The sequence below is a fragment of the Neolamprologus brichardi genome, chromosome 18, assembly GCF_056152115.1.
Source record: "Neolamprologus brichardi isolate AB-2024 chromosome 18, ASM5615211v1, whole genome shotgun sequence".
Lineage (NCBI taxonomy): Eukaryota > Metazoa > Chordata > Actinopteri > Cichliformes > Cichlidae > Neolamprologus > Neolamprologus brichardi.
Window position 1 is genome coordinate 27,088,951 of NC_142121.1, and position 26,827 is coordinate 27,115,777.

At 41.4% G+C, this 26,827-nt stretch overlaps 1 protein-coding gene across 1 annotated transcript; it reads left to right on the forward strand.

Annotated features, from left to right (window-relative positions):
* The first annotated feature begins 660 nt into the window (after window positions 1-660).
* LOC102790355 (polyamine-transporting ATPase 13A3-like) lies at window positions 661-26,750 on the forward strand. Its single transcript, XM_006786822.3, has 33 exons — window positions 661-861; window positions 3,573-3,642; window positions 8,976-9,149; window positions 9,273-9,452; window positions 9,570-9,640; window positions 10,344-10,427; window positions 10,549-10,618; window positions 10,705-10,839; window positions 10,936-11,008; window positions 11,117-11,248; window positions 13,710-13,877; window positions 13,993-14,150; window positions 14,224-14,412; window positions 15,166-15,227; window positions 16,208-16,358; window positions 16,506-16,628; window positions 16,725-16,742; window positions 16,973-17,123; window positions 17,284-17,404; window positions 18,019-18,143; window positions 18,238-18,401; window positions 20,073-20,204; window positions 20,314-20,393; window positions 20,483-20,525; window positions 20,960-21,069; window positions 21,173-21,269; window positions 21,604-21,676; window positions 21,772-21,949; window positions 22,564-22,745; window positions 22,916-23,004; window positions 23,180-23,260; window positions 23,518-23,613; window positions 24,699-26,750. Exons 1-33 carry the CDS (start codon window positions 803-805, stop codon window positions 24,936-24,938), a joined length of 3,879 nt encoding a protein of 1,292 aa, XP_006786885.2. The 5' UTR covers window positions 661-802; the 3' UTR covers window positions 24,939-26,750.
* Window positions 26,751-26,827: the final 77 nt, after the last annotated feature.

Here is a 26,827-nt window from a genome sequence, read left to right on the forward strand (position 1 = left end):
TCCAGATAAGGATTTAATTTGGAGTTTACTTTTTACCATTTTGTGCTTTGACCTCAATTTTAATTGGCTATTTAGCTTTGATTCAGATCAAATGGAAACTAAGTTTATGTATATGTTTGTTTCAGGAAAAGGACGCAGAGGTGGATCGCAGGATGCTGAACTTTGCAAATATGACTTCTTTTCTCTTGATTTGAAGCCTGTGTGTTTCTGTAAAATGGTCAATACTCGCGCATCTGACAGCTTTAAATTCAGTTGTCATATTTTGCACTTTAAACCGTTCATCTTATAAATATATAAAAACTCATGGAAGAAGCCCGCCTTGTTGTCACTCGTGTAACATGTCATTTCATGTAAAAACGTTTATTACGATTTGATAAGATGATGAAATAGATTTTGAAACAAAACCAAGTTTTTTTGTGTGTGTTTTATTTTTAACATCTGCAATAAAGAGATAAAAAGTTAACTCGGTGAAACTTCAGCTTCTTCGCGGCCTCCGTCCTGAAACAACACCACCCTCAGGGCTAAACGTGCCCCAATATCAAACCACGAATAACCAGTCTGAATACTGCGAGTCAGTCTTGCACACGATTCGTTGCAACTTGCAGAAATTCGCCCCAAAAGCGGTGTCCTTCAGTGACCTCACATCCTGTTTTCCCCACTTCCTTGTAAATGGACCGGTTTGGGACGGTCCGGGTCGCCTCGCAGCGTGGATCTCCTGCTGTGTCCACCGCGCGTTTCTCCAGACAGCCGCTGCACGATCCGCAGTGTTTGCGGGCTGCAGAGGGCATCCAAGCAAACTTTAATGCAGCAGCACCACCATGCAGGGTCTGATCTGATCCAGCATAGAGAGAGGAGGCATCGGTAAGTCGGCAGCTCGCATGAATCCACGCTTGTTTACGCGATGATTGTAACGTTTTTGGACGCTTTCAGCAAAAAATGCGCCAAATCTCAGTTTAGCGGCAGCTTGCGAAACTTTTTTGACGACTTTGATCCATGTTGGTGAAAGTTAGTGAGACTGGAAAGTGCTTTACGTCCACTGATCATGCCCGATAGGCTGTGATTAAAACCGTGGAAATCTGTGTTTTTTCTGCTCTTACACTCAAACATCAACAGTTGAAATTTTTGCAGTTAAAGCAGCGCGTTTATCGCTTTGGTTGTCGGATTTGTTAAATATGGCTCATGTGGGGCTGGCATGTGGTGGAGACACCTTTTAGAGGATTCACACACCTGGGTCTGTGTGGGCTGCATGTGCAGAAGGGTTTAAGCTGTCATGTTGCACATGTGTGCACAGCTCGGCCAAATCCCTGCTACACATTCAGGACTGGCTTTGATTTGATTTGGACACTCCAATATATTTAAGATCAAGCTGTTGGGAAGCCATTGCTTACATAGAGTGTCAGATTCTTGCAGAGTGCAGCAGTGTTTCCGTTTTATTTATTTCATATCTGCCCCTACAAGTTTTCCTGGCACAGAGCAGCACCATATGTTCACTTTTAGTGACTTTTTAATGGCAATAAAGTGGTTTTATATAAAGATAAAGGGAAAGTTAAAGGAAAAGCCAATATAAAGGCTGTTGGTAAGGTGTTTGGACAGAGCTGCTTTTATGCACATCTGCTGGTTGTCCACAAACTCCACTGGAGGAATTAACAACTTTAGCTAAAATATATTGTCTCATATCAGATCTGATAACTACGAAGGGTGTAGTTTATGATTTCTAACCTTATCAAATCTGGAAGAGACCAATCTCATCTCTTATCATCTTCATTTATGCACTCTACTTGGTTTCTGCTCCTTTACCATGAATTTGTGCATCTGTGACCACCACCAACCACCACCGATGCCAGCAGATCACAGACTGCAGAAACTTTACACTGGATTACAAACACCTTGGGTTCTTTGCCTCTCTGCTCTTCATCCAGACTCTGTGCCAAGTTTACTTCTGTTTTAAAAGAGGATTTTGGATCGCTGAGCAGTTCATTTTCTCGTTAGCTCAGGTAAGACATTTCTGAATCCCTGGTTCAGGTGTGGCTTCCTATTATGACTCTCGTTGCTCCTTTCCTGAGGACCTCTGTACCCGGTGGCTGTAGATGCAGTTCACTCCTATTGAAGCTCTCCCAAGTTCTTGAATTAACTTTTCTTCACAGTCACCTTAAGGCTGAAGGTGCTTGTGCGCCTTTTCCCTTCCAGTCAGCTTTGATATGCTTCTATACCGCACTCTGAGAACAGCCAGCCTTTTAAGCTGTGACCTCCTGTGGTTCACCCTGCTCGTGGAGGATGTCGATGATCATCATTTGGGCAACTGTGAAGTCAGCTGGCTTCCCCATGATTGTGGTTGCGTGTACTGAATTAGAGGTACACAGTATTTACACTGTTTAAATAATAATTCACTCAAACCCCAAATGAAATCTTTGAATACTTTTCATTCAATGATTCTTTGAGCTGTAAACTCTGAGTTATCACATCGCAGTTTCTGTATAGCGAGTCTAGAATACGTAACAATTTCACTTTCTTAAATAACTGATAGAAAACTTTGAATTTTTCCAAAGATATTGTGAGTTTTTGAGATGCACCTGATCAGATCAAAGACTTGCATGTTAGGATAAGTTTGATTTTTGTCATAGTAAAGCTGAGGTCTATTTGTTTTCCATTTTTAAATTAAAAATTTTCCATGGAAGAAAAAAAATGCACTTTAATGTTAAACCTTTAAATCAAAATTGCAAGGAGTGCTAAATGAAAAAGTACATTTTAAATAAGTTAATAAGTACTGTATTACAGACATGGAGCTCTTGATGGGCCAGGTCAGGTGGATGACACACAGAAAACTGCAGCTGTGACTGTTTTTGAACTTAACAATAGTGCAAAGGTTTCTGTGTATATTGCGGCCTATCATGCACTGATTGTTGCTTAATACTATTCTTATATTTATTATAAGTAATTAACAGATGTGTTTGAACTGGGGTCATGCAGAGTGAGTAGGATTATGATGTTCAGATTACACACTAATGTCTGTTTTTAGTACATTCCTGATTGTTGATTTGATAGATAAATAAAGCAAGTGTATAAAGTGCTTCGAGTCATATTGAGTGCATTAACAATACTGTTCCGTCAAACTTGAAAATCGGCAACATTAAGAATGAACTGTCAGGACTTAATGAAGGTAGATGTTTGCAGAAGAATCACAAGAGGCTTGGAATACGTTGGAGCATTTTTCAGTTCAGGCGGGTTCGATGACAGCTCATTCTTCCACACAGACACCTCATCGGTTATCTCACGGATACGATTTTTGTCCTTGTCGTGATGTTGTTTGACTTGTATCTAACTTTGTTTTCATCTCCAATGATGAAAAGCCAAATAGGAAAAAATAAATAAATAATAAATGGCTGACTTCATTATTAGTTTAGGTTGCTATCTCTTGAGAGACTGTAAAATGAAGTCATTTTATGCCCTTGGCTGCGATTGAAGGACCTTTATCAACTACACAGAGTTGAAGAGATCCTTGATAGCTGAAGAGCTTCCACGAGTGATGACACACCTGCGGGTAAAAAATTATATTTTTTTGCATTTCTTCGTAGTTTCGGGACATCTGAGAAAATGAAGGTGAACGAGGTGAAGCTCATCAGCCCAGGCCTGGAGGATGAGATGGTGAGTATCATTTCAGTTATTTCACTTTTTGGTTTTCTCATATCATCTACTTTTGGCATGAAAATGCACCAGTGTATGTAAGTAATGTGTAAAAGAAGAGTGAGTTTCAGTCAGATGGGTACAACTGTTTTTTGTTGTTGTTGTTGTTGTTGTTGTTGTTGTTTTAAAGGAAGCAGGTTGTGTTTACTACAGATGGACATCAGCCAATGGTCTGTGGACTTGGCGTGTTAAAACCTCAACTGTGTTACTGTTGGCACGTTGGTTTACTAGATCCAGAAGTTATAATATTTAGACATGTGGGTGGAGAGCTAAGTTATCACCTAACACTAGGAAGCCATAAACTACATGGGCAAAACGCATGGACATGGCTAACTGGCGTTCAGTAACAGACCAATAAATACTTGAATGTCAGTCAAGAAAACTGGATCACAAACCTCTTGGATGGTCTGAACCTCTGAGCAGACAGTATTATTTGGCAGGCCATTGCATTAATCCAATATACTGATAGAGTTGTAACTCGCTACAAAGAAACATGTTTTTTGGTAATGCACTAACTGAATGCAATGTGATTACTGTATTAAAGTTGCAATTATGCCGGTACTTAAATTACCAAGGCTCTCCAGTTATCTGCACGTCAGGCAGGTAGAACTAAAAATGCATATTTTGTGTATAATGTTTGTCTGCTGGGCTACAGTCAGCTGATTTCAGTTAATGTGCAGAGAAGAGTGGAAATTTGGGCATTACCTTTTTTCTTTGCATGAGGGAACAAGAACATGATGCAGAAACAGTCGCATTATACTGACATCACAGCATAGCACAACATCAGCTCCTTGCAGACATTAGACAGCATGCTAACACAAAGCTAGCTAAGAACCCAGAGTGTTAACGCTGAATGTTTTCCCACGCCGAGACCAGCAGCCCATAGCCTGAACCTCAACAGATAACAAAAGCCGTGATAATCACTATTTTTGAAATATAAATGTAGCATCCATTTAGGGATGCACCGATACCGATACTGGTATCGGGTATCGGGGCCGATACCCGATACCCGGTAAAATGTGTGTGTACTCATACTCGTAAAAGTTAACCGATACCATGAAACGATACTAACTTATTTCATTAATCAGAGGGTGGCTTGTCATTTCTGCTGTAGTTTTTTAGATTGGCCACTAGGGGGACATCCCGCGCTAAACAGGCACAGGGTTAGACGAGTCAGACTGGCGGCTCCAGATAAAAAAGAGAAACTGGAGGCTGCTGTAGCTAGGCTAAGCAAAATGTCAGCAGTGTGGACCGGAACAGCCAACTTTAACTCAGGTTTTGGAAAAGCGATGAAAAATGTCAAGAGAAAATCCACGGGCAGTTTAAATAACAGAGGCTCTGACTCATTTTATCGCTCTGGATGACCAGCCAATGCCGGCCGTGGAAAACATAGGATTGCACTGTCTTCTCAGCATACTCGAGCCATGATATGAAATTCCCAACCGCCCATACATCAGGGAGATAATGGTGCCAAAACTTTCTGAAGAGGTAAAGACAAGCAGTGTGTGCGCGATGTCAGTCCTTGGTTTAACGGCACAGTGGACTGATGATCCACGGGGAGATGAGGAGTTCGTCAATGCCAAATACTTTCGTTATTTTGTTTGTTTGTTTACAATATGGATACTCTGCAATAATTTAAAAGTTTATTTTATTCTCAAACCTAATTTGTATCTATTTTATTCCAAACAGAAGTGTTTATTTATTATTCCGAAAGCTCGAGACAGTGCCAATAGTTCAGTGGTATTTTGTTAAATTACAATGTGGAGACTCTGCAATAATTTAACAGAAGTGCTTATTTTTCACTTGAAATTTTTTTTTGTGGTCATTTTTATTAAGATTTTATTTTTTATCGGCAGAGAATAAAATAAAACCTGTCTTCATTTGTGTGTATGTGTGTGTGTGGTAGAAGTATCGGTTTTTGTACTCTGTATCGGCAAGTACTCAGATCCAAGTATCAGTATCGTATCGGTTTGTAAAAATTGGTATCGTTGCATCCCTACATCCATTCCTACCTGTACGTGTTTCTGAGGTAGAATCACCGTGGCGATCGCTTTCAAGATTCTTTGGGCTGGTTTACATTATTGCTTTGTGTTCAAAGATCGTTAGAACAGGGGTGTGTGTGTGTGTGTGTGTGTGTGTGTGTGTGTGTGTGTGTGTGTGTGTGGGACTGGAAACTAAAGCTTATGTTGTTAACTGGTAATTATGTGAGAGTGCATTTCGGGTCATCTTTCGGGTAATGCAAAAGGAATGTAGTGATTAGCAGAGGTGGCAAAAGAGATTTTGTATTTTAGTAGAAGTACAGATACTGTTTAAAAATACTCTAGTAAAAGTTGAAGTACTGATTCAACTTCTTTACTCAAGTATAAGTGAAAAAGTACATGCTCTGAAATGTACTCAGAGTAAGAAAGTAGCTCTTTGAAGAACCTTTCTGCCAGCTGTTTCATGCAAAGCTTTCAGTTTAATTTTTAATTCTAATTGTAGTCAGCCTGAATCTGTTTAATAGAATATGAATTTAACCACAATAAATTCCAAATACACGACTTAATTCAACCAGATGTCAGCAGATGTTACTGATTTCCATCCTCGATACAGTACACAGTTTATGCTGTCTTTATATTAGACACTATAAAGTTGGTATGAAGGTGAATTCAGTGAATGGATCTCAGCATCATCATCTCTGCCACCCTTCATGTAACCTAACTCTGACCATGAAACCTTAGCCACTGTGCACCGGTCACACGCTGTTCTTTACTTTAAACTCATCACAGTGCAGCAAACAAACCTGTTTATCCTGCACTAACTTGCAGAGGATTTTCATGTATCCTTTAAATAGCACAGTTAGTTTACCTCAGTTTGTTCTTCATATTGTGCAACCAAACATAATGTCACATGTACAGACCCAGTATCTGATTTAAAAACAGGACTTACAAAGAAGATTTACATTTCCAGTTAGTCAAACACCACTGAGCCGTCCTTACCTTTAAATCTAACCTCTCGTCTTCCTTTCCTGTCTTTGTCATCTTTCTCCATCTCTGAGTGAAGTTGGCTCTCTTTCTTTTCTCTCCCTGTGAAAACCAGCAGCTCCACCTTTAGCTAGCAGATAAACTGCAAACAAACTGTTTGTGTGTTTGCTGATAGAAATGCTGTATTTGAAATTAGCTGCCATTTACAAAACATTACTGCCTTTATGTTCGCTCGTCTTTCGTGGGGCTAGCTAGATGCTGAAGTACTGCAACTTCTGGACACCTGCAGTCATTCTGGTACTGTACCGAAAAAAAGAAAACACACCTCACTTTAATCCCTTTAACTTTACCAGGCAGTTTTTTTTTACATCTTTAATCTCTGTTTATGCCACATCACTTGGCGAATAGTACTGGAACAGGATGGCCTTTCATGTGTTACTGTTTAGGCTCAAGTCAGTTTGATGTCTGAAAGCCAGTGTCATGAAATAATAACTCCCCTCAAATGCCTTAAACCTAAGGTAATGAGTCTGTTTTGAAAATATAAGGATTAGAAAGTACAAATATTTGTTTAAAAACTTAGGGCGTAAAAATAAAAAGTTGTTTAAAAAAAACAACAACTCAAGTACAGATACCTATGGAAGCCCGTTTCCGCCACTAAACCCCCCCCCAAAAAACCAAGTATCCATAGGTCGAAATTTCGAGTTATTTTCTTGAAATTTAGACTTATGTTTCTCGAAATTTCGTGTTAGCTCTGCCAATCAGTAATCTAGGTGAATGAGGTCACTTTCTTGTTACCCGGAAGCATATGGCGCAGAGTAACGTGCACTCAAAACCGGATCGCAACAAACTGGCTCTTTCGTGAGTACGTTTGCTGATAATAACACCATGCGATTCAGCTAATAACACAAGGATTTCATTGTTTTTGAAGCCACTCTGAAAATACTCAGCAATCTGTGGATTCATGACATGATGTAATACTGGTAGCTTAGCTGTAGCATTTGTAGCTGAAGGTTTCAACTTCCGGGTAACAAGGAAATGACGTCATTCACGTAGATCACTGATTGGAAGCGCTATCTCAAAATTTCGAGTTACTTTTCTCAAAATTTTGAGTTAATAAGTTGAAATTTTGAGAAAAGAACTCAAAATTTCAAGTTATGGATCTTTTTTTTTTTCTTTTTTTTTACTTGCAGAAACGGGCTTCCATAGCTACCTGAAATTTCTAATTAAGTACACTAAAAAAGTATTTGTACTTTGTTACTTCCCACCCCTGTTGATTAGTATTAACAATTTCTTTATACTGGGAGCAATTAAGTATGCATCCTTCTTAAAAAAGGTAACTAGTAATGGGGTGGGGGGGGGGGAATTGATACAGCATAGCTACATTTTGTGTTGTGATATTGTATCGATATAGACACCAAATTTTTTTTTTTTGTTTAATTAATTAAAATATGATGGAAAAACTACAAACTTAAACTCTGATAATTAAATATGAATTGCTGTTAAATGTGAATTTCTTTTTATGTAGACGGCATTGATGTTTGATTATTTTTTTTCAGTGATTTGTCGCAGTTAATTGGTGTATTATCAGAAACAGATTGCACGTAATTACCATTCATTCACAGACTGATAGCAGACTGACTGTCTTACATTTATAGCAGGTTTTAGGGACAGTGTTGGTACGCTTGATGATCTCATTTTGCAGCCAAAAAATAACTGACGTGAGATAACTGTATCGTATTGCAACAAAACAGATACTGATAAAGTTTAACTTTGAGGACATAATTTGTAGTTGAACAACATGCGTCACTGCAATGCTCAGCAGGTCACACAATGTTAATAATCACAGTAATATTGTATTGTGGGTTGTCTACTGAGTCCCACCTCTAGCTAGCTGTGCATTAACATATAAGATGTAAATGGATGTCAGACTCCAGATTAGGATAAGTCACTAATATGTTTTTCCAATTCTCTTAGTATTTATTACACATTGAATATCTTTGGTTTCAAATTCAGTTTCAGTAATGCAGGTTTTGTCCATCCATCCCTGGTTTGAGACTGGGGGGAGGCACCAGCTTCAGGGGGGTCACAAGCTAGCGAGCTCCTTGTGGCGGTCCCAATCACAGATAAAAGGGTGGATTGCAAGAAGGATGCCATTCCTGATGCATTCCAGTGCACACCATCCACCTGCTTTGGGAAATACTTGCTAGAGAATCAATTGTCTATTCATTAATCTGTGGCTGAAATAAATCCTTGAATCCAGCATATTACCAGGTGTTTTACAGACAAGACACAACTACACAGCCATGTTAACATGTTAGCGTACCTGTGCAGGAGGTGTCGGGTTACAGACCCTGTCTGTGGAAGAGGATCCTGGTGGGCGCAGGTGTTATTTGCTCTGGTGGTCTCCTGCTGCTGCTCCTCTACTGGTTACCTGAGTGGGGTGTGAAGAGCACCTGTACTCACACCACGCTGAAGGACGCACACACAGTGCTGCTCAGGACAACGGTATGTGCTGTAGTTTAATATTGAAATGAAGCATTTTATTTCTTTGGCACACATACTGTGTCTGATAAATTTAATGTAGCCTCACGAACAGGAAAACTGTGCTGCTCTATATTGTTACCTCAGGATGAGTTCAAACAGTGGTTTCGAGCCAAAGTGCATGTGATGTTGGCTCCTGGGAAGAAGCCCTTTGACAGTTTGGCTTCCCAGCCTGAAAACCAGGTACCAAATGGAGACGGAGACCTTGGTGTCAGCGCTGTACACGAAGACTGCTACGGACAGTTTTCTCACAGGCAGCTGGTTCAGGTACTTTAGTATGAAGCCGTGTCTCCGGTTACTATTTGATAGTTTTCTAACTAACCCATTTTGAACAAATCTGTTTTACAGACTAAGTGTTTGGATTCTCCCCTCTCCCCCTCTCAGGTTCACTATTTCGTCCACCACAGCGCTCGATACTACTGGAATGATGTGATACAGAACTTTGAATTATACAAGTAAGCATCCCACTGAGTATGTGTGCTGTAGTCTTGTGTTCAGAATATTTGATGTGCTACATGTATTACAGCTTTTTTTTACAAATTCAGTTAAGTAAAGGGAAAAAATGATGGAATTCCCTTGTAATGCGTGAGGAGGTGTAACAGAATAGTAATTGTGATGGTTTTTTTGTTGATTGCATAGTTTTTGCCAGGTTCTGCATGATCAGATACACACCAATAAGGCATAACATTATGACCACCTGCCTAATATTGTGTTGGTCCCCCTTTTGCTGCCAAAACAGCCCCCACCAAGCAACGGATCCTTTAGGTCATGTAAGTTAGGAGGCAGGGTGTCCATGGGTCCGACTTGTTTCTCCTGCACATCCTGCATACATGAAGCAGTGACCCCTGCAGACCGAGAACGCCCCACGATAGCTGCAGCTTTGGAGATGCTCTGACTCAGTTGTCCAGCCATCACAATTTGGCCCTCGTCAGACTCTTAAATCTTCACACTTCCCAGATTTTCCAGCTTCTAACACATCACCTTTGAGGACAAAATGTTCACTTGCTTCCTAATGCATCCCACCCACTCACAGCTGCCACGATGAAGAGATAATCAGTGTTATTCACTTCACCTGTCAGTGCTCATAATGTTATGCCCGGTCGGTGTGTGTGTTGCTCTGCTCAGCTGCAGTTGACAGGAATTGTATTCGTTTTCTAGAGGCCTGGAGGATGTGAATGTGAGCTGTGCAAGCCTTCACTCTGAGCACAGCTCTGGGCTTTCTAAAACATTACAAGACTACAGGTACATGCTGGGCTTTCTTACAGGCTGTTTTCTTAAGTTATTTGCTCATTTAAAAAAATAATGAAGAAGCAGCAGATGGATTTTTCATGAGGGACAAATTGGTTTGATTCTTCTTTATCAGGAGGCTGTTTTTTGGGGAGAATGAGATTGCAGTGAGAGTGCCCTCTCTGTTAAAGCTTCTGGTAAAGGAGGTGAGTTTCAAGCTCTTGCATAACATATTTTCTTACAGCACATCTATCATTTCTACTAATTCCCCCTGTTTGCATGTTTTTTTCAGGTCTTGAACCCTTTTTACATCTTCCAGCTCTTCAGCATTATTCTCTGGAGCTTTGAAGATTATTATTATTATGCCTCAGCCATCGTTTTCATGTCCATCATTTCTATCGCTACCTCACTGTACACCATTAAAAAGGTGAGTCACGCCTGAGACGGCTCTGCTCTCGGTCACCTGTTTTCAACGCAGTTGTGTTCTGGTGCCTTTGAAGAGCTGTTTTTCTTCTCCTTTCAGCAATACGTCATGCTGCACGACATGGTGGCAGCCCACAGCGTGGTTCGTGTTTCCGTGTGCAGAGGGAATAAAGGCATGTTTTCATCTCTGATCATGACACAAAGCTAATAGCTGCTTTGCCTTGTGACTGGCTACAGAGACAGTGTGTATCCAAAGTTTTCTTTCATGATCTTGACCACAGATATTGAACAGGCCATGTCAACGGAGCTCGTGCCCGGCGATGTCATCGCCATTCCAGCGAATGGGATGATAATGCCGTGCGACGCCGTGCTCGTCCGCGGAACCTGCATTGTGAACGAGAGCATGCTGACAGGTGAGACTGCTCTTCGCCGCGCTCGCCGTGGAGAAAAGTCCATGAAAAGTTACTACTGTTCTTCCAGGAATCAGTGGTTATCTCTCGTCACTTATCTCTTTACACTTTATGACTGTTCGTGAGAGGCAGCTGGTACTTCTGTCACTGCTACAATATATCAAAGATTAAGCCAGCTTTGATTTTTAGCTCGTCTAGCTGAAGGACTGATTAGCTTATGCCACGGCGAGGCGTCCTTTGCCCGTCCACAGTTCAGAAGAACTTAGGTCACATTTATCATTTTACAGGGAATAACCCGATGAGCTGTTATGTCATCATTACATTTTTCTTTCTTTCTTTCTTTCTTTTTTTTTGCCCACATTGTCATACATGACCTTATTGTATCATCGCTGGCCCTTTAAAACAAGTTCAGCAGCCTCTAACTTATGCAAAGTTCATCTGCTTTACGTTAATGAATCCATAGATTAGGACATCATATCCTTCTCTGACCTTTTGCTCTCAGTTAGAAAGCTGTTAGGGCACCTCACACTTCATAATAATAATAATAATGGATTGGATTTATATAGCGCTTTTCAAGGCACCCAAAGCGCTTTACAATGCCACTATTCATTCACTCTCGCATTCACACACTGGTGGAGGCAGCTACGGTTGTAGCCACAGCTGCCCTGGGGCAGACTGACAGAAGCGAGGCTGCCATATCGCGCCACCGGCCCCTCTGGCCAACACCAGTAGGCGAAGTGTGTTGCCCAAGAACACAACGACCAGGACAGAGAGCCCGGGAATCGAACCGGCGACCTTCCGGTTACAGATGCGCTTCCCAACCCCCAGTGCCACAGTCGCCCCACTCAGTTTAAGATAATTTTACTCTGATTGGCTGGCGTTCACAAACAGGAGGTTTTTAAGAGCATGTGGGCGGGGCTTTGCAGTAGTCACATTAGAACGTAGAAGCTCGTCCTGAAAACACGGACCCAGATGTACCTGGATCCAACGCAAGCATCTTCTAACATTTGCACATTATTGTTTACCAACTAAAGGAAAACACGCTGATATACTTGGACTTTTTCCACCCCAACCAGTGAGTAAACTAAAAGCATCGTCCAGTCAGTCTTTAATTAGCGCTACGATTCATGGTTTGGAAAAATTAAAAAAGTTCAAAACGCCTTCCTTCTTCACATTTTCCAAAGCTGTCCAGCCAGGTGGATGCTGAAGCCTGCCTATATGTGAATGGGAATGATGTGAGCGCTGAGATGTTTTATTTTCTGCATCTCTAGTGTTCTCATTTTAAAAGTCATTTGCATCTGTTTGCCTATCATCTGATAATAACATTTTTTTTACATCATAGAATTTTTATATTTGACGTTTGTTCCTTTTATTTATGTCTGCCTCGTTGTATTGCTAGGTGTTGGTTTTGTCTTATGACTATTTGTCATAAGTAAATATCCCATGTAATTAAGTACAGTCATGTGAAGAACGTTTTTCACATGACTGTAAACGGTCCTTAAAAAACTAAGAATACCCTATGATTCATTAGCCTGTAGAACCACCTTTGGCAGCAATAACTTACGTATGACACGTGTGTCTTACATCATTATGGGGAGATTTTGGGCCACTTAAATCACAGTGTTGTTTCGCTTTTTTTTTTCTTTTTTTTTTTTTAATGTTTTTGGGCATCGAGATAGGCACAGTTCTCCTGTTAAAGTCCTGCCGCAGCATTTCAATAAGGTTGCGGTCTGGACTTCGACTGGGCATTCGCAACACCCCAATTCTCTTTTTTTTAAGACATCTTGATGCAGATTTGCTGCTGTGTTTGGGATCGTTGTCCTGTTCAATTACTAGCTGTTAGACAGATGACGTCACATTTGACTTATCACGAGTTTATGGTCGACTCAATAACTGCAGGGCGCCAGGTTGTGTGGATGTAAAACCAAACCCAAATCATCACGCCTCTACCGCCGTGGTTGACAGTTTGTTTGAGCTCTCTGTGCTGATATGCACCAGACAAGGTGAAATGCAAATGTTGTTTTTCACGTGACTGTATGTTGAAAGCTGGATCCTGTCCACATATTGTGATGTCCTGGTAGCCATGGTTTTTGGCACCATTTGTTTCCCCCCCTCCTGTAGGTCTGTGTTAGATCGTTAAACATCTAGCTGCACCAGAGAGAGTGTGTGTGTGAATTTGCAGGAGCTGGCTTTAGATACTCCTGTCACTCCCACCTCTCAGGTGCCAAAAGCAGTGCAACCAGGACATCACAATATGTGTACCATTAATATGTATATTATATTATATTATAAATAGTTGCTTCAGCAGAATGAATGTTGCAAAAATATGCAGCAATTCAAAAAGCAGATGGTTAATTGAATAAATATTCAATATTTCAGTAAAAGCCATTCTGGTGTTCTGGTCTTCATTTCTGCATCTGATCTTTTTGATATTTTCTTTTGATTATAAAAAAATCTCTTTTAGGAGAGAGTGTGCCAGTCACCAAGACCAGTCTGCCCAGTGCTGGCGAGGAAGGAGCCAGGAGCTACAATATAGATGAGCATAAAAAACACACCCTCTACTGTGGTACCCACGTCATCCAGACCCGCTTCTACACCGGAGAACTGGTGAAAGCTGTTGTGGTGCGAACAGGTAAACTGGAGAGAGACGGACTGGGACCCACTGTGGCGGTTTAGCTTCTGCTTTAGACTGAGCACCCTCAAAAGAAAGAAAATAATCAGAGAGTATTACTTGTGTGTCTCCACAGGCTTTAGCACAGAGAAAGGCCAACTTGTGCGTTCTATTCTTTACCCTAAACCCACTGACTTCAAGCTGTACCACGACGCATACCTGTTCCTGTTGTGTCTTGTTGGGGTGGCGGGCATCGGCTTCATCTATACCATCGTCCTCAGCATCATGAACAAGGTATTACTGCTCTTTAAGAGGCTTATGAACATCTTCAGTGAGCTAAATCACAGTTGCTGTTGGTTCTGTCCAGGTCCCAGCTAAAACCATCATTATTGAATCTCTGGACATCGTGACCATTACCGTGCCCCCGGCCTTACCGGCCGCCATGACGGCCGGCATCGTTTACGCACAGCGGCGTCTGAAGCGCATCGGCATCTTCTGCATCAGTCCGCAGAGGATCAACATGTGCGGTCAGCTTAACGTGGTTTGCTTTGACAAGGTGAGTTAGAAAATGTAGAAGCAGAGGATCTGAAGTAGCTCAGAAATCAGTCCTCAGACAAAATGCATGAAAATTGGTTTTCCACACATTCAAACCCACTTCCAGTTCAAGCACAAGTTCTTTTTTGAGAGTGACTGCATGATTTAATGACCGTAAATGTCTCGAGGCAGAGCTGTGGTCGTGCAAATATGCTATTTGTTCATAACATCGAGCTTTATGCACTCAAAAGAGTGATGCTGTACAAGTTTATGAGGACTTAGACGTATCTAAGCAGGCTGTGCTTGACATGAGAAACGGGTTGTAATGTTGTTAGTTTGAGAAAAGCATTCAAAGTTGATAAATTTGATTAATTATTCAGTGAAGTCTGATTTTCCCAGGCATTTTCCAACATTTTCTAGATTGTAAAATTCATTAAGAGAAGGAACAAATTCGTCAGTTCTGAAAATAAAGAGACACCGACATTATTCATAGTTTGTTTGGCTGTAAAGGAGATAAAGTTTGTTGTTGTTGGTTTTATTTATTTTTAACACTGACCTCAGTTGGTAGAAAGGTTATGTACTCAACAGCTAAATGCTTCCACGCTGGGTCACATCTTTGTCCTTGTTTTGTCTTTTGAGGAAGCTGCTTAGTCTTGTTCCGTTCCACTGTCTAGAATTATGGGCTGTTCAGATTGATTTCCTGCTCTTGCTGATAAGATGTACGAGGCCTGAGTTGGTAGCTTCGTAATAATGTGCAGTTTTTGTTTTCCCTCAGACTGGTACTCTGACTGAGGACGGTTTGGACCTGTGGGGCATTCACAGGGCTGAGGATGGCAGGTAGGAAGTGGCAACTTTGGGTTTATTGCCATTCGTGTGCATATTAAGATCAGATCTCCAAGTATAACCAGAAACAAATAGGAACTGCTATAGCTCACCTCTTTGTGCAAGTAGCAAATATGCCAAAGGCAACTGCAGGTGCCTTAGTTCAACTTCCCCCTCAGTCATTTCCTGCATATTGCTCCCCCCACTCCATCCATGCTTTACTGTCTAGTCTCTGTAAAGTTCTCTCAAAATAAAGACAGCACATACAAAAAGGTATTGCATTATTGCATCATAGCTTTAAAATGCTTCATTTAGCGGCTTGTTGATTTATTGAATAACAAAGAATGCATCTGTATTTTACTGCTGTCTGCTAACAGTTTCTCTAATAATTTTGTCCTGACACATCTGAAGGAAAAGTAATCGTGACTTCTTTGGTCATAGACTGTACGTAGTAGATGGCAAGCAGAGGGTGTATCTGATCGTAAAAGTCTGAGAAAACGACAGTCGTACTCACTTTTGATTTTGACCTTGCTAAATCTTTTCATGATGAGTTTATGGGCAAAGTCAATTATTTTAAATCTTGTTAAATATATAAAAGGTCTGTTTTTTAAAAAATGTTTCTTTGGAGTAAAGCCGCGTATGCTTTAGGGTGTGGCTAACGTGTTGCTACAGTAAACATCCTGAGGACTGTTTCTCGGTTGAATCCACTCGATGCTAATTTCTTCTGATTTCAGAAAACCAAACAACGTCCGCGCTTACATTAGTAGCCTGTGAACCAATAGTTCCATCTTTTATGTACAGTCTTTAACTTTACGTCTATGAAACACTGGACAGAGAAATTTAGACCTTTACTATCGGGGCTTCTATTAACAGATTTGGAAATGTCACAGAAACTTTGTGTTGTTTTCACACAGAGTTTTATAGAGTCACGATTTGCTTCTTTCGCACCTACAAAGAATCGAGTCGTTGAGTCAGACCTTCTCTCTTCGCTGCAGCTTTTGTTCACCTGAGTCTGAGGCTGCTAAAGACAGTCTTGTAAACACTACATTCGTGGCCTGCATGGCAACCTGCCACTCACTGACCAAAATAGAAGGAGAGCTCTCTGGAGACCCTTTGGACCTCAAGATGTTCAGCGCTACAGGCTGGGTAAGCAGAGATTTGTGTTTAGCGTGGTTAGTTACTGATGGCCTGTAAGTGAAATCTCCAGCTCCAAGCTCCAGCAAAAAAAATACCTTTATTTACAGCAGCCTTGACTCAGTGATTCAAGGCAGAAAGGTGATGCTTTTGTTTTAGATCCTAGAAGAACCCACCGAGGAAGAAACCGCGCTCCACAATCCCATAATGCCCACAGTTGTACGCCCTCCAAAGCACATCGCCCCTGAAGCCCATCAGAGCAATCCACTACCTCAGAGCATGGTACCGTGACCTCCGTATGTTCATTGATGACTATAAATCAATGCCGGATTTTCCACTCCTAAAATGACACATTTTGGTTTTTTTTTTCTTTTTCAGGAGCTTTCTGAATTATCTGTAAGTTGCCATTTCATGAAAACATCAATGTTTTTGTATTCACTTTGTTGCTGAGTGTTAAATCTTGTAAATCTGACGTAGCTAGCTGTAAATTATAGCCTAGCATGAAGCCTGGAAGCAGCTGTCAAACTACTCTTTGAATCACTTGTTGTGAAGAGAATAAATCAACACATTTTTAGAATCAGAGCAATTATTTTTTTCAGTTCAAACATGTGACTTTTGCTCCTCAGGCCTGTGAGATGGGCATTGTGCGTCAGTTCCCCTTCTCCTCGGCGCTGCAGAGGATGAGCGTGGTGGTCAGGAGGCTGGGGGAAAAAAAAATGGACGCCTTCTTAAAAGGGGCACCGGAGGTGGTGGCCAGCCTCTGCAGACAGCACACAAGTCAGACATGGGATGGTTATTTCCTCCCTTTTTATTTGACTTTGCTGTAAAGAAATACAAATGAATAAAATATGTCCTCCCTGTCCCACAAAATCATTTCTTATCTTGTCTCATGTTATATAATAAGGTCACACCAACATAGCTCTGACCTTCTGTTTAGTCCCACAGACGTTCACAGAGACTCTGGAGGCCTACACCAGGCAGGGCTTCAGGGTTATTGCCCTGGCACATCGTCAGCTAGAGTCCAAACTCTCCTGGCACAAAGTCCAGAACCTCAGCAGGTACTGTACGCCCGTATCCTCAGATAATACTGTCCACAGTGCATGTGGATACTCCCACCCTGAAGAAAATGCTTGCAACGTGGTTTCTCATCTTGCTGATGAAGCTTTTAGAAGCTCGAAGCTGCTCTTAGAGTAACTTAGCTCAAAGTCCTTCTATTGCAGGGCAGAAAATGTCCTTGCTCAGTGAAACATGAGGAGGAAGGCTTGTTTGAGAGCTTTTATATTAGAAGTATTTGAAATGACTAGCAGTTTTGTCATCTGCCACAATGTCGTGCTGCCAAAAGACACACAACTGTTTGAGGTGACTGCAATATGAATGATTTATTAAGTGACTCTATGCTCAAAGACGTGCTTGCCGAACAGCAGCATATTAGTGTTTGTTTCCGGGTGTTTGGGGTCAGTGTGATAAAAGTAGGAAATCATTAACTAAACTTAAAGACAGGAAGAATGTTATGTAAGTGAGCTGAGCTCAGCGATAACCTCAGATTTATGATGTCTAAAAGTCAGAAGTCACCGTGTGTCCCAGATTCATCCTGATATGTTTGTCTCTAAATGTGACTTTTTGTGGATTCCTTAAAAAATGGCAGCACAAGTCTATGATTTTTCTCTCATAGGGACGTATTAGAGACCAACATGGAGTTCCTCGGTCTGATCATCATGCAGAACAAAATCAAACCAGAGACTGCTGGTGTTTTATGTGAATTGCAGCGAGCCAACATACGCACATTGATGGTCACGGGTAATGCAGCTCAGTCAATTTGTCTTTTATTTGTGACACAAATTTAAATGTTTGTGCCTCTCATTTCCCTCCTCTCCTCTGCATCTTCTGATAGGCGACAATATGTTGACGGCCATATCGGTGGCTCGAGACTGTGGAATGGTCCGTCCACACGAGAAGGTCATAATAGCAGATGCTGTGCCTCCCAAAGATTTCCAGCCTGCGAGTATCACGTGGCATTACACTGAAAACCAAGCTCAGGCTGTTAAGGACAACGAGGTAAGAACCACCGAGTAATCCCCGGTTAGTGGACGGTACTGGGAAGAAGGTTTTAGCCAGCCCTAGTATTTCTCCAGACTTCTTGAAGGATGTTCCAGAGCTCTTCTTTGGATGTTGACTGCCTTTTGTACCTTTCTCTGCTTCATTAAAGTTTGAATAATCTCTCCATCAGATATGTTGACACTGATTTTCAGTCCAGTTCTTGTGTAATTTTCATACCTCAGCCTTTTCTCTTTGTTTCCCTTCCTTAAGAACGGCTTCTTGACAGTCACCCTTCCACTGAGACCATTTCTGATGAGGCTTCAGTGAACAGTGGACGGATCAACTGAAGGCCCATATTTATCTCTCAGATTCTGTGTCAGCTCTTTGCTGTTGTTTCTCAGACATGACTTTCAGATACTGTTTATTTTTAATGGTCTGCTATTTCTTCTTCTCTTTCCTCAAATCTTAAGGCAGGAATATCAAACTCATTTACATACAGCCCATCTAATGTGGTCTAGACCAGTAAAACTGCCCTTTCTGTCAGTGTAAAGATAGCTGCTTGCAAAAGTATTCGGCCCCCTTGAACTTTCCCACGTTTTGTCACATTGCAGCCACAAACATGAATCAGTTTTATTGGAATTCCACGTGAGAGACCAATGCAAAGTAGTGTACACGTGAGAAGTGGAGCGAAAATCCTACATGATACCAAACATTTTTTACAAATAAATAACTGAAAAGTGGGGTGTGCGTAATTATTCAGCCCCCTGAGTCAATACTTTGTAGAACCACCTTTTGCTGCAATTACAGCTGCCAGTCTTTTAGGGTATGTCTCTAACAGCTTTGCACATCTAGAGACTGAAATCTTTGCCCATTCTTCTTTGCAAAACAGCTCCAGCTCAGTCAGATTAGATGGACAGCGTTTGTGAACAGCAGTTTTCAGTATTTTTATCTGTAACTTAACTACTTTTCCAAAGCCTTCCAGAGGGCCGGCTGAAGGCTTCGCTGGGCTGATTCTGGCCCCCAGGCCTTATGTTGACACCCCTTTTTTTTTTGCACATCATTCTGAGACATTAAAAGCTTTCAGCTATTAGCTCTTTGGCATTCATTTTTGGTTGGTGCAAAAATACAATTTTACGCCTGTCAAACTGTTTTCGTTGCCATTTTTCATAGATTGAACACAAGAAATGGGAACAAATGATGTGTTTTTGTGACAGGCCGTTGGTAACAAAGTGCTTCAAGATACAAATATTACAGGAAGGTCTGGCTCCTTGGAAGCAACCATTAAAAGCATTGACGTGTGTGTCGAGACACTTTCATGGTACTGTAATTCAAGGAAAACAACACATGCCTGGACAGATGATTTACCTTCTCTTGTTAAGGCTGGTTTTTAAATACTGTTCCAAATCCTGTTCAACCACTCTGCTGTTTGCAGTAGGTTTGACACCTACATGTTGAGGCATCTCTTTACTTTTACAGTATTTTTGCCTTTGAGTTCATATAGAATGAAAGAACTGAAACATTTGTCAGTGCAGAGCTCGTTTTATACATTTATACATTTTTCAGTCGTTCAGTTGCATGAATCCCTTTAGGTAAAAAAAAAAAAAAAAGGTTTGTTTGGCTTAAATCTGATATTTTATTCTCCACATAAAATAGTACCATGGTATGACTGGCTCATCTTTACTCCTTCAGATTGTGGAGATCGAGCTGGATGAAGGGACCTGGGATGGGGAGGTTTCTCAGCAGGAGCAAAGTTATCACTTCGCTGTAAGCGGCAAGGCCTTCGCTGTCATCATTGAATACTTTCCCCAGCTGGTCAAGAAGGTACAGGGATAAACACCCACGTACTCTTTGTCTGTTACTTGGTCCACGTTAGCTTTGAACATGTGTAAAGCTGTGTAATTCTCCTCTTCCCCTCATGGTGGCACTGCAGCTTGTGCTGAGAGCCACCGTGTTTGCTCGCATGGCTCCAGACCAGAAGACTCAGCTGGTGGAAGTCCTGCAGAGCATGGAGTGAGTCGCTCCTCCGTTTTGTGGTTTTGCGTTTAATCCGTTTCATGCCACCTGTGTGTGTGTCTTCATGTGTTTTATTTATCTTCCAGTTACACCGTTGGGATGTGTGGCGATGGTGCTAATGACTGTGGAGTAAGTCTGAGTCAGCTTTATAATAAAAAATGATATTTTTCATCGTCTCTTATGCTTTTTTGCAAAACAAACTGAAACACTGTAGCCTCTTAAAGCTGAACAAGAGGCTACAGGTGGTATAAAGCAACCTGCATATCACATACTTGGACTAAGTGTAAAGTAAACCACGTGTATGCATGCTTTAAAAGCATTTATGTAGGTTTACATTTTACTTGCAGTCATGGTTCCTTTTGACTTTGCGGTGTTTTGTTTTTCCCTCGGTGCCCACAGCTGTAGTTTCCTTAAATATTTTATGTACTGACACACAGTAATTGATATATTTGATGTATTGATGAATAAGTTACTCTTATCAAGCTGAGTTTTTTACCTCTGGGTTTGAGTAACGCTGCAAAACCAAAGTGAGTTATATTAATTTAGTCCTCTCTCCCTCTCAGGCGCTGAAGAGAGCTCACAGCGGGATTTCTCTGTCAGAGCTGGAGGCGTCGGTTGCGTCACCCTTCACCTCCTCTACCTCAAACATCTCCTGCGTCCCCAACCTAATCAGGTAAAGGAGTAAATGTATCTCACAGCTTTATTCACACCCTGAGAGCATCTTCAGCTGAGAACAGCTTTGATTTGAACTCTAAATCCTGTGTTTCCTTCTAAAGGGAGGGACGGGCCGCCCTCATAACATCGTTCTGCGTGTTTAAGTTCATGGCTCTCTACAGCATCATCCAGTTCATCAGTGTCATCCTGCTCTACTCGGTGAATAGATATTTGTCCTTCCAAATTTTTTCTCTTTGTCACCTGCTGGGAAAACATTGTGTCATTTGAGACACCATGAATAAAATGGGGGGAAGGGTCCCAAACAGGAATGTATACCATATCAAACTTTGATACGGTTCCCACAAGTTGCGTCTTTAAAAAGAAGTTTAGGTGAAACAAAGGAACGTGACAGCAAAGTGACGCGCCGCTGCTGGGAAAAGGATGACAATGACACAGTGTGACACAGGAATGTAGGTTAGCTCTAAAGTCAGCGAGTGTCAGCTGAGATTATAGAGCCATTAATTTGTCGCTGTGTGATCTTTTGATATTTTAGGTTCTCAGCAACTTGGGAGACTTCCAGTTTCTCTTCATTGACCTCATCATCATTCTCACCATTGCCTTTACAAGTGAGCAGCGTGGCGACGAGCACCAAATTATTATTATTATTTTTACAGTCAGCGTTCAAATAACAGCTCTCTAATGACTATATCCTCTCTGTCAGTGAGTCTAAACCCAGCCTGGAAGGAGCTGGTGTGGCGTCGCCCGCCATCCAGTCTGATCTCAGGCCAGCTGCTCTTCTCAGTCCTGACCCAGATCCTCACCTGCCTGGTCTTCCAGGTCCTGGCTTTTCTCCTGGTACGACAGCAGAGCTGGTACGAGACATGGACGCCTCAGTCAAAGTGAGTAATGTAGATTTATTTATTTATTGTGGGGCGATCGTGGCTCAAGAGTTGGGAGTTCGCCTTGTAATTGGAAGGTTGCCGGTTCGAGCCCCGGCTTGGACAGTCTCGGTCGTTGTGTCCTTGGGCAAGACACTTCACCGGTTGCCTATTGGTGGTGGTCAGAGGGCCCGGTGGCGCCAGTGTCTGGCAGCCTCGCCTCTGTCAGTGCGCCCCAGGGTGGCTGTGGCTACAATGTAGCTTGCCTTAGGGACCCCAAAACGACTAGTAAAACGCTATACAAATACAGACCATTTACCATTTATTTTTTTAACATATTGGTCTGTTAGGATTGTTAATGTGGTGATGACACGTGCTTAAAAATAAAAAATCTGCCCAATATTTCTTTCAGACACACTAAACATAAACCGATTTCTCTAACAGTTGTTATGTGAAGCTCTTTATTTACTGCTCAAGTTGGCGGCGTGCTGTTTAATATCAGCTGGTTACAGAAAAAAAACAGACGTTTGAAACGTTTGCTTTTCACTTGCCTTTATCGTGTTTGATTCTTGCTTTCTTAGTTTGTAAAAGGAGACCTTTGTCCTCATTTTCTGCATTTTTCTCTTTTCCTGCAGCGCCTGTAATGTTTCCAGGTCCATCTTCTCTGTCAGAGTTAACGTAACTGATCCTCAAACCCATAAAAACATCAGGAACTATGAGAACACGTCCCTCTTCTACATCTCCACCTTCCAGTATTTAGCTGTGGCGATCGTTTTTTCCAAGGGAAAACCCTTCAGACAACCAAGCTACAAGAACTGTAAGGCTAAGACTGTTTTGTCAGCGATGCGTGTTTCAAATTTTAAGGAAACACAAATACACTTTTAAGCTTTAAAAAAACAGAAAAGGAGTTTAAAAACAGTTACAACTTAGGAATTTCCCTGTATCTCACATATAAATTGATAAAGATTGTAACTTTTCTTCCACGAGGGCTGTTTATGCTGACCTGCATCGGTCTGTACACTTTTCTCCTCCTCATCATGCTGCATCCCTTCCCTGCTGTTGACAACTTCCTGCAGGTAAACGTTGTTTCTCTCATTTTCTCCGCGTGTTACTGTCACACCACAGGCTTTAAGTTGCCTCGTGTTGGGACCGAAAAAGAGAAACATCTGCGCAAAAGCGTGAATGTCTGAGATGTTGCATTGGCTCAGAGGTGCCGCACTCACCGCTCTCCATCCTCTCCTGCCTCCCCAGATCGTGTGTGTTCCCCATGACTGGCGTGTCACTCTGGTCATCATTATGATCGGGAATGCGGCTGCTTCTTTCTTGTTGGAGGTACGGCTCAGAAACCACCACACCCCGCCTGCTTGCTGTGATTGAGCTCCTTTTAAAATTGCAAACTGTGATTTGCATGCTTTAATTTAGTTTATTTTGCATCTGATTTCTTGCTTTCTTTCTTACTGAGTAAGTGTCGGTGGTGCATCACTGCTAAATAATGAAATCAGTGAATCATTTTTTTCTCCATTTAAGATGTTTTCGACTTTCTGATTTTCATAATCAGCTGATTCTCAAGTTCCTGAAATCTTCCATAGATTTTGATCCTTGACATCATCTTGTGGAGGCTAGTTTTCAGAGGCAATCACAGGGCATGTCGCCCCGCAGAGGCCTCCTCCGCTCACACGCCGCAGGTTGGGAAGCTTTTCACTACACTTTCTGTTCTTTCACTGTGTAGACAGTAGCATGTTATCCTTAACCTCGATTCTCCTGCTTTTTATTTTCTTCTCATTTTACAACAATAACACGGATTACATAGCCAAAAAAAAGCTAACATTTACACTATTGAGCAGGTCATGAATGACCAAGTCTAGTTTATTCTATGAACCCATCAGCTTAAAGCTCTTTTTCCAGTCACCAATGGTTATAATGTCTTATTGGGGCCATTGTAGGCTTAAATACATAAATATGGGGCTGGGAGTGTTGGTAATATTCAAATCAACAGGCAAAAACAACAATTTTAATCCATGATTAAATCCATAAATTCACAAAAAAATGACAGAAAATGACACATTGGAGAAATACATCACTGTTTAGACAGCAAGACTGTCTAAATCTAATCACAACACAGACTGCAGTGTACAATCTGAGTTACGAATACTTTCTAACTTGAGCCCACAAAGTTCATAAGCATGTGGACTTTTAAAAAACATCACCATGAACTGTGTCTGTTCAGAAGAACATAAGATGGATGAGGTGATGGATTTCACACTTGAGGAACTACAAGAGTAATCAAAACTGCCACTGGCCTCATACGTTTGGGGTGCTTTCTCTGTTTGTGCTGTGAAGAGGTCCAAATTATACATATTATACTGTCTCAGAACTGAAATTTGTTTCTCATGAATTTAGTTTTTCTTCCAATAAATTTGTCACTTTAATCTGTGAGGATATGTCAGGTTTTTTTCTTTTACATTTTATGGCTTTTATGTTGAAGTTTTTGTCTCAGTGTTACCATCCATTAAGACATGTGAGGGATGCAGTGGAACAAGGTATTGACTGACTGTTTTGGAGAACCGTCTGAACAGCTGTAAACCTCAACTGTTACTTTCTTGCGTTTCAGATTCTTGTCGTCTGTTTTTTTTCCCCCTGGATTTAATCAAATGCGTTGCTCACTTTGTAATGTTTGTGTGCAGAAAATCAGATCCTGCGATTTTAGTATCTGAGAAATATGATATAATTATAGCTAACTGAGTAGTTATTTTCCACCTTACATGTTCAGGTGGCCAATGACCGCTGGGCTTCGTCCGTCCTCTCCTGGTTGTTCTGTCGGAGACACAAGGCACCAAGGGCGCTGTATATGCAGCTGGCTCTGGAGCTGCAGGAAGGCAGTGAGTGGCCCCCCCAACCCTCCGCTGTCACCTATGCCAGTGACCTAAAATCCAGCATCTCTGACCTCAATGTGACTGCCAACCAAAACTCAACACAGGCTAAACCTGAAGCTTCCCTAAAGCTTGTATGATGGTTTAATTCACCTCCTCAAAATGGACAAACACCGTGTACTTCTATCGTAGCCGTACTGTCGTATCTCGCTGCTGAAACTTGAGCCAGAGGATTATTAAAGGAAAAGCTTGGCATTATTTGTTTTCTCGGGAAATGTTCAATGTGTCATTAAATTTAGCCTAGCACCAAGCCTGGAAACAGGGGGGAATAGCTACCTTAGCAAACATGCTACCTAGGGCCCCATGAGGGGTCACTGTGGGCAGTCACATGGGCCACAGTGTCTGAGAACCAGTATGAAATGTAGGACGCATCGGGGCCCCGAACTGTAGAGCAGAGTGTGGGCTTACTCACTGCAGGCCTGTAATGGGCCACACAGTTGGTTCCTCTCTGCACATAGTATTGGCTGCCCCACTGGGGCCAACTGTACCTGACAGTTCAGGTATATGCCATACATACAGTGTTTCCCAAGGTAGGCTGCAAAACTGGGCCCCTATGTGCTCTATCAGATACTGAGATATGATATTATAACTCATTGAGTACATATTTTCCACCTCACATGCAACAAACTGGAGCGAAGAGTGGACCAGAATGTCACTCCAACAAAAAAACAACAAACTACTTAGGGGGTCACCACAACAGGCAGCTGCTCATATTTAATTTGGCAGATTTTTACACCACTTTCCTGAAGTCCATTCCATATCAACAACATCCAGCCATTGCAATTTTGTCTTTGGACTACCAGAGTTTTATATGGGCTATGTGTTACCAGAGAAGACCCTTATGGAGACTCAAAAGGGAAAACTGCTATGGGCTGCACTTAGGCTTTCTTTAAGGAAAAACATGCATGTGGGTTTTTTCCTGCCCACACAGCACAGTTCACTCAAATCTGCCCACTATGGACTCACATGGTGGCATTTTTTTGTTGGGCATCCTGTCTCTGTGCAAAGCTAGGCTCTAATAGGCATTCCCTCTTGTTGCTACACTTGGTGTTAAGCTAATATTAATTGCTGGTTGCTGTGCAGGCATGGTACTGGTATTGTCTTGTAGTGCCAACCGTTAGTAGCTTAAAAGAAAATCAAGTACTGCTCTGGACACTAGACACTGGGAATGGTCAGATTAATCTTTCCATTGTTTTGAGTTTTTTCATTATGCCCCACTCTTTGAAATATCTGAAAGTCTGACACTGAACAAAAGATCAGCTCTATCACATGGATACACTGCCCTCCCGCTGTTTTTACCATTCAGTTACATTGCTGCTGGTAGAACTTCAAAGCTGTACAAATTCAAAGAAACTTTCAAAGAGACGTGAGAGATTTAACGCCTGTTTATGGGCGTAAATGGTACTTTCCGATTTCTGAGGCAGAAAACATTCCACTGTTGGATTTTTTTAGGTCTTTTTTTTTTAGTTGCTTTGCCTGAATTTCTTCCTGTGGAAGTGAAAAGCAGAAAAATATCAGTTGAAATTCTTTTTATTGCGCATAAATGTGGGTGTGATAGTTTGCATTTCATCATTTAACATCACAAAGGTACTGGAGAGTAATAATGTTTTGATTAATTAATCAAACCCAATCATTAAAACACTTGCTGCTATAAAATGTTTTAATGGTTAATTTTAACGTCTAATTTTGTAAACAAATATATATATTTTAAGCAGTTTTAAAATGTAATTTTAAATTATGTGATGAAATGTTCTTTCTTAATGCAAAACAGAACATTTTTAACAGAAACTGTAACACGTTTGTGCTTTCTTTCTTATCTGGATCATGCAAAAAAAAAGTTTTGTGTTTGCTCTGCAGAACTTCCATTTCAATTTGCAATAAATCTGTATCTGAAGCCACTCTTGCGTGCTTCGTGGGGGGCTGACCTTGGTCACACTTTTTCAGCCTAGACTTACTGATCAATTATGGG

Excerpts from the sequence above, each read along its gene's own strand:
- LOC102790355 (XM_006786822.3), top strand. The coding sequence starts at position 803 with ATGCAGCAGCACCACCATGCAGGGTCTGATCTGATCCAGCATAGAGAG. Across the intron at positions 21,270-21,603 it reads GTGTCATCCTGCTCTACTCG|GTTCTCAGCAACTTGGGAGA; the intron begins GTGAATAGATAT and ends TTGATATTTTAG. Across the intron at positions 22,746-22,915 it reads ACAACCAAGCTACAAGAACT|GGCTGTTTATGCTGACCTGC; the intron begins GTAAGGCTAAGA and ends TTCTTCCACGAG.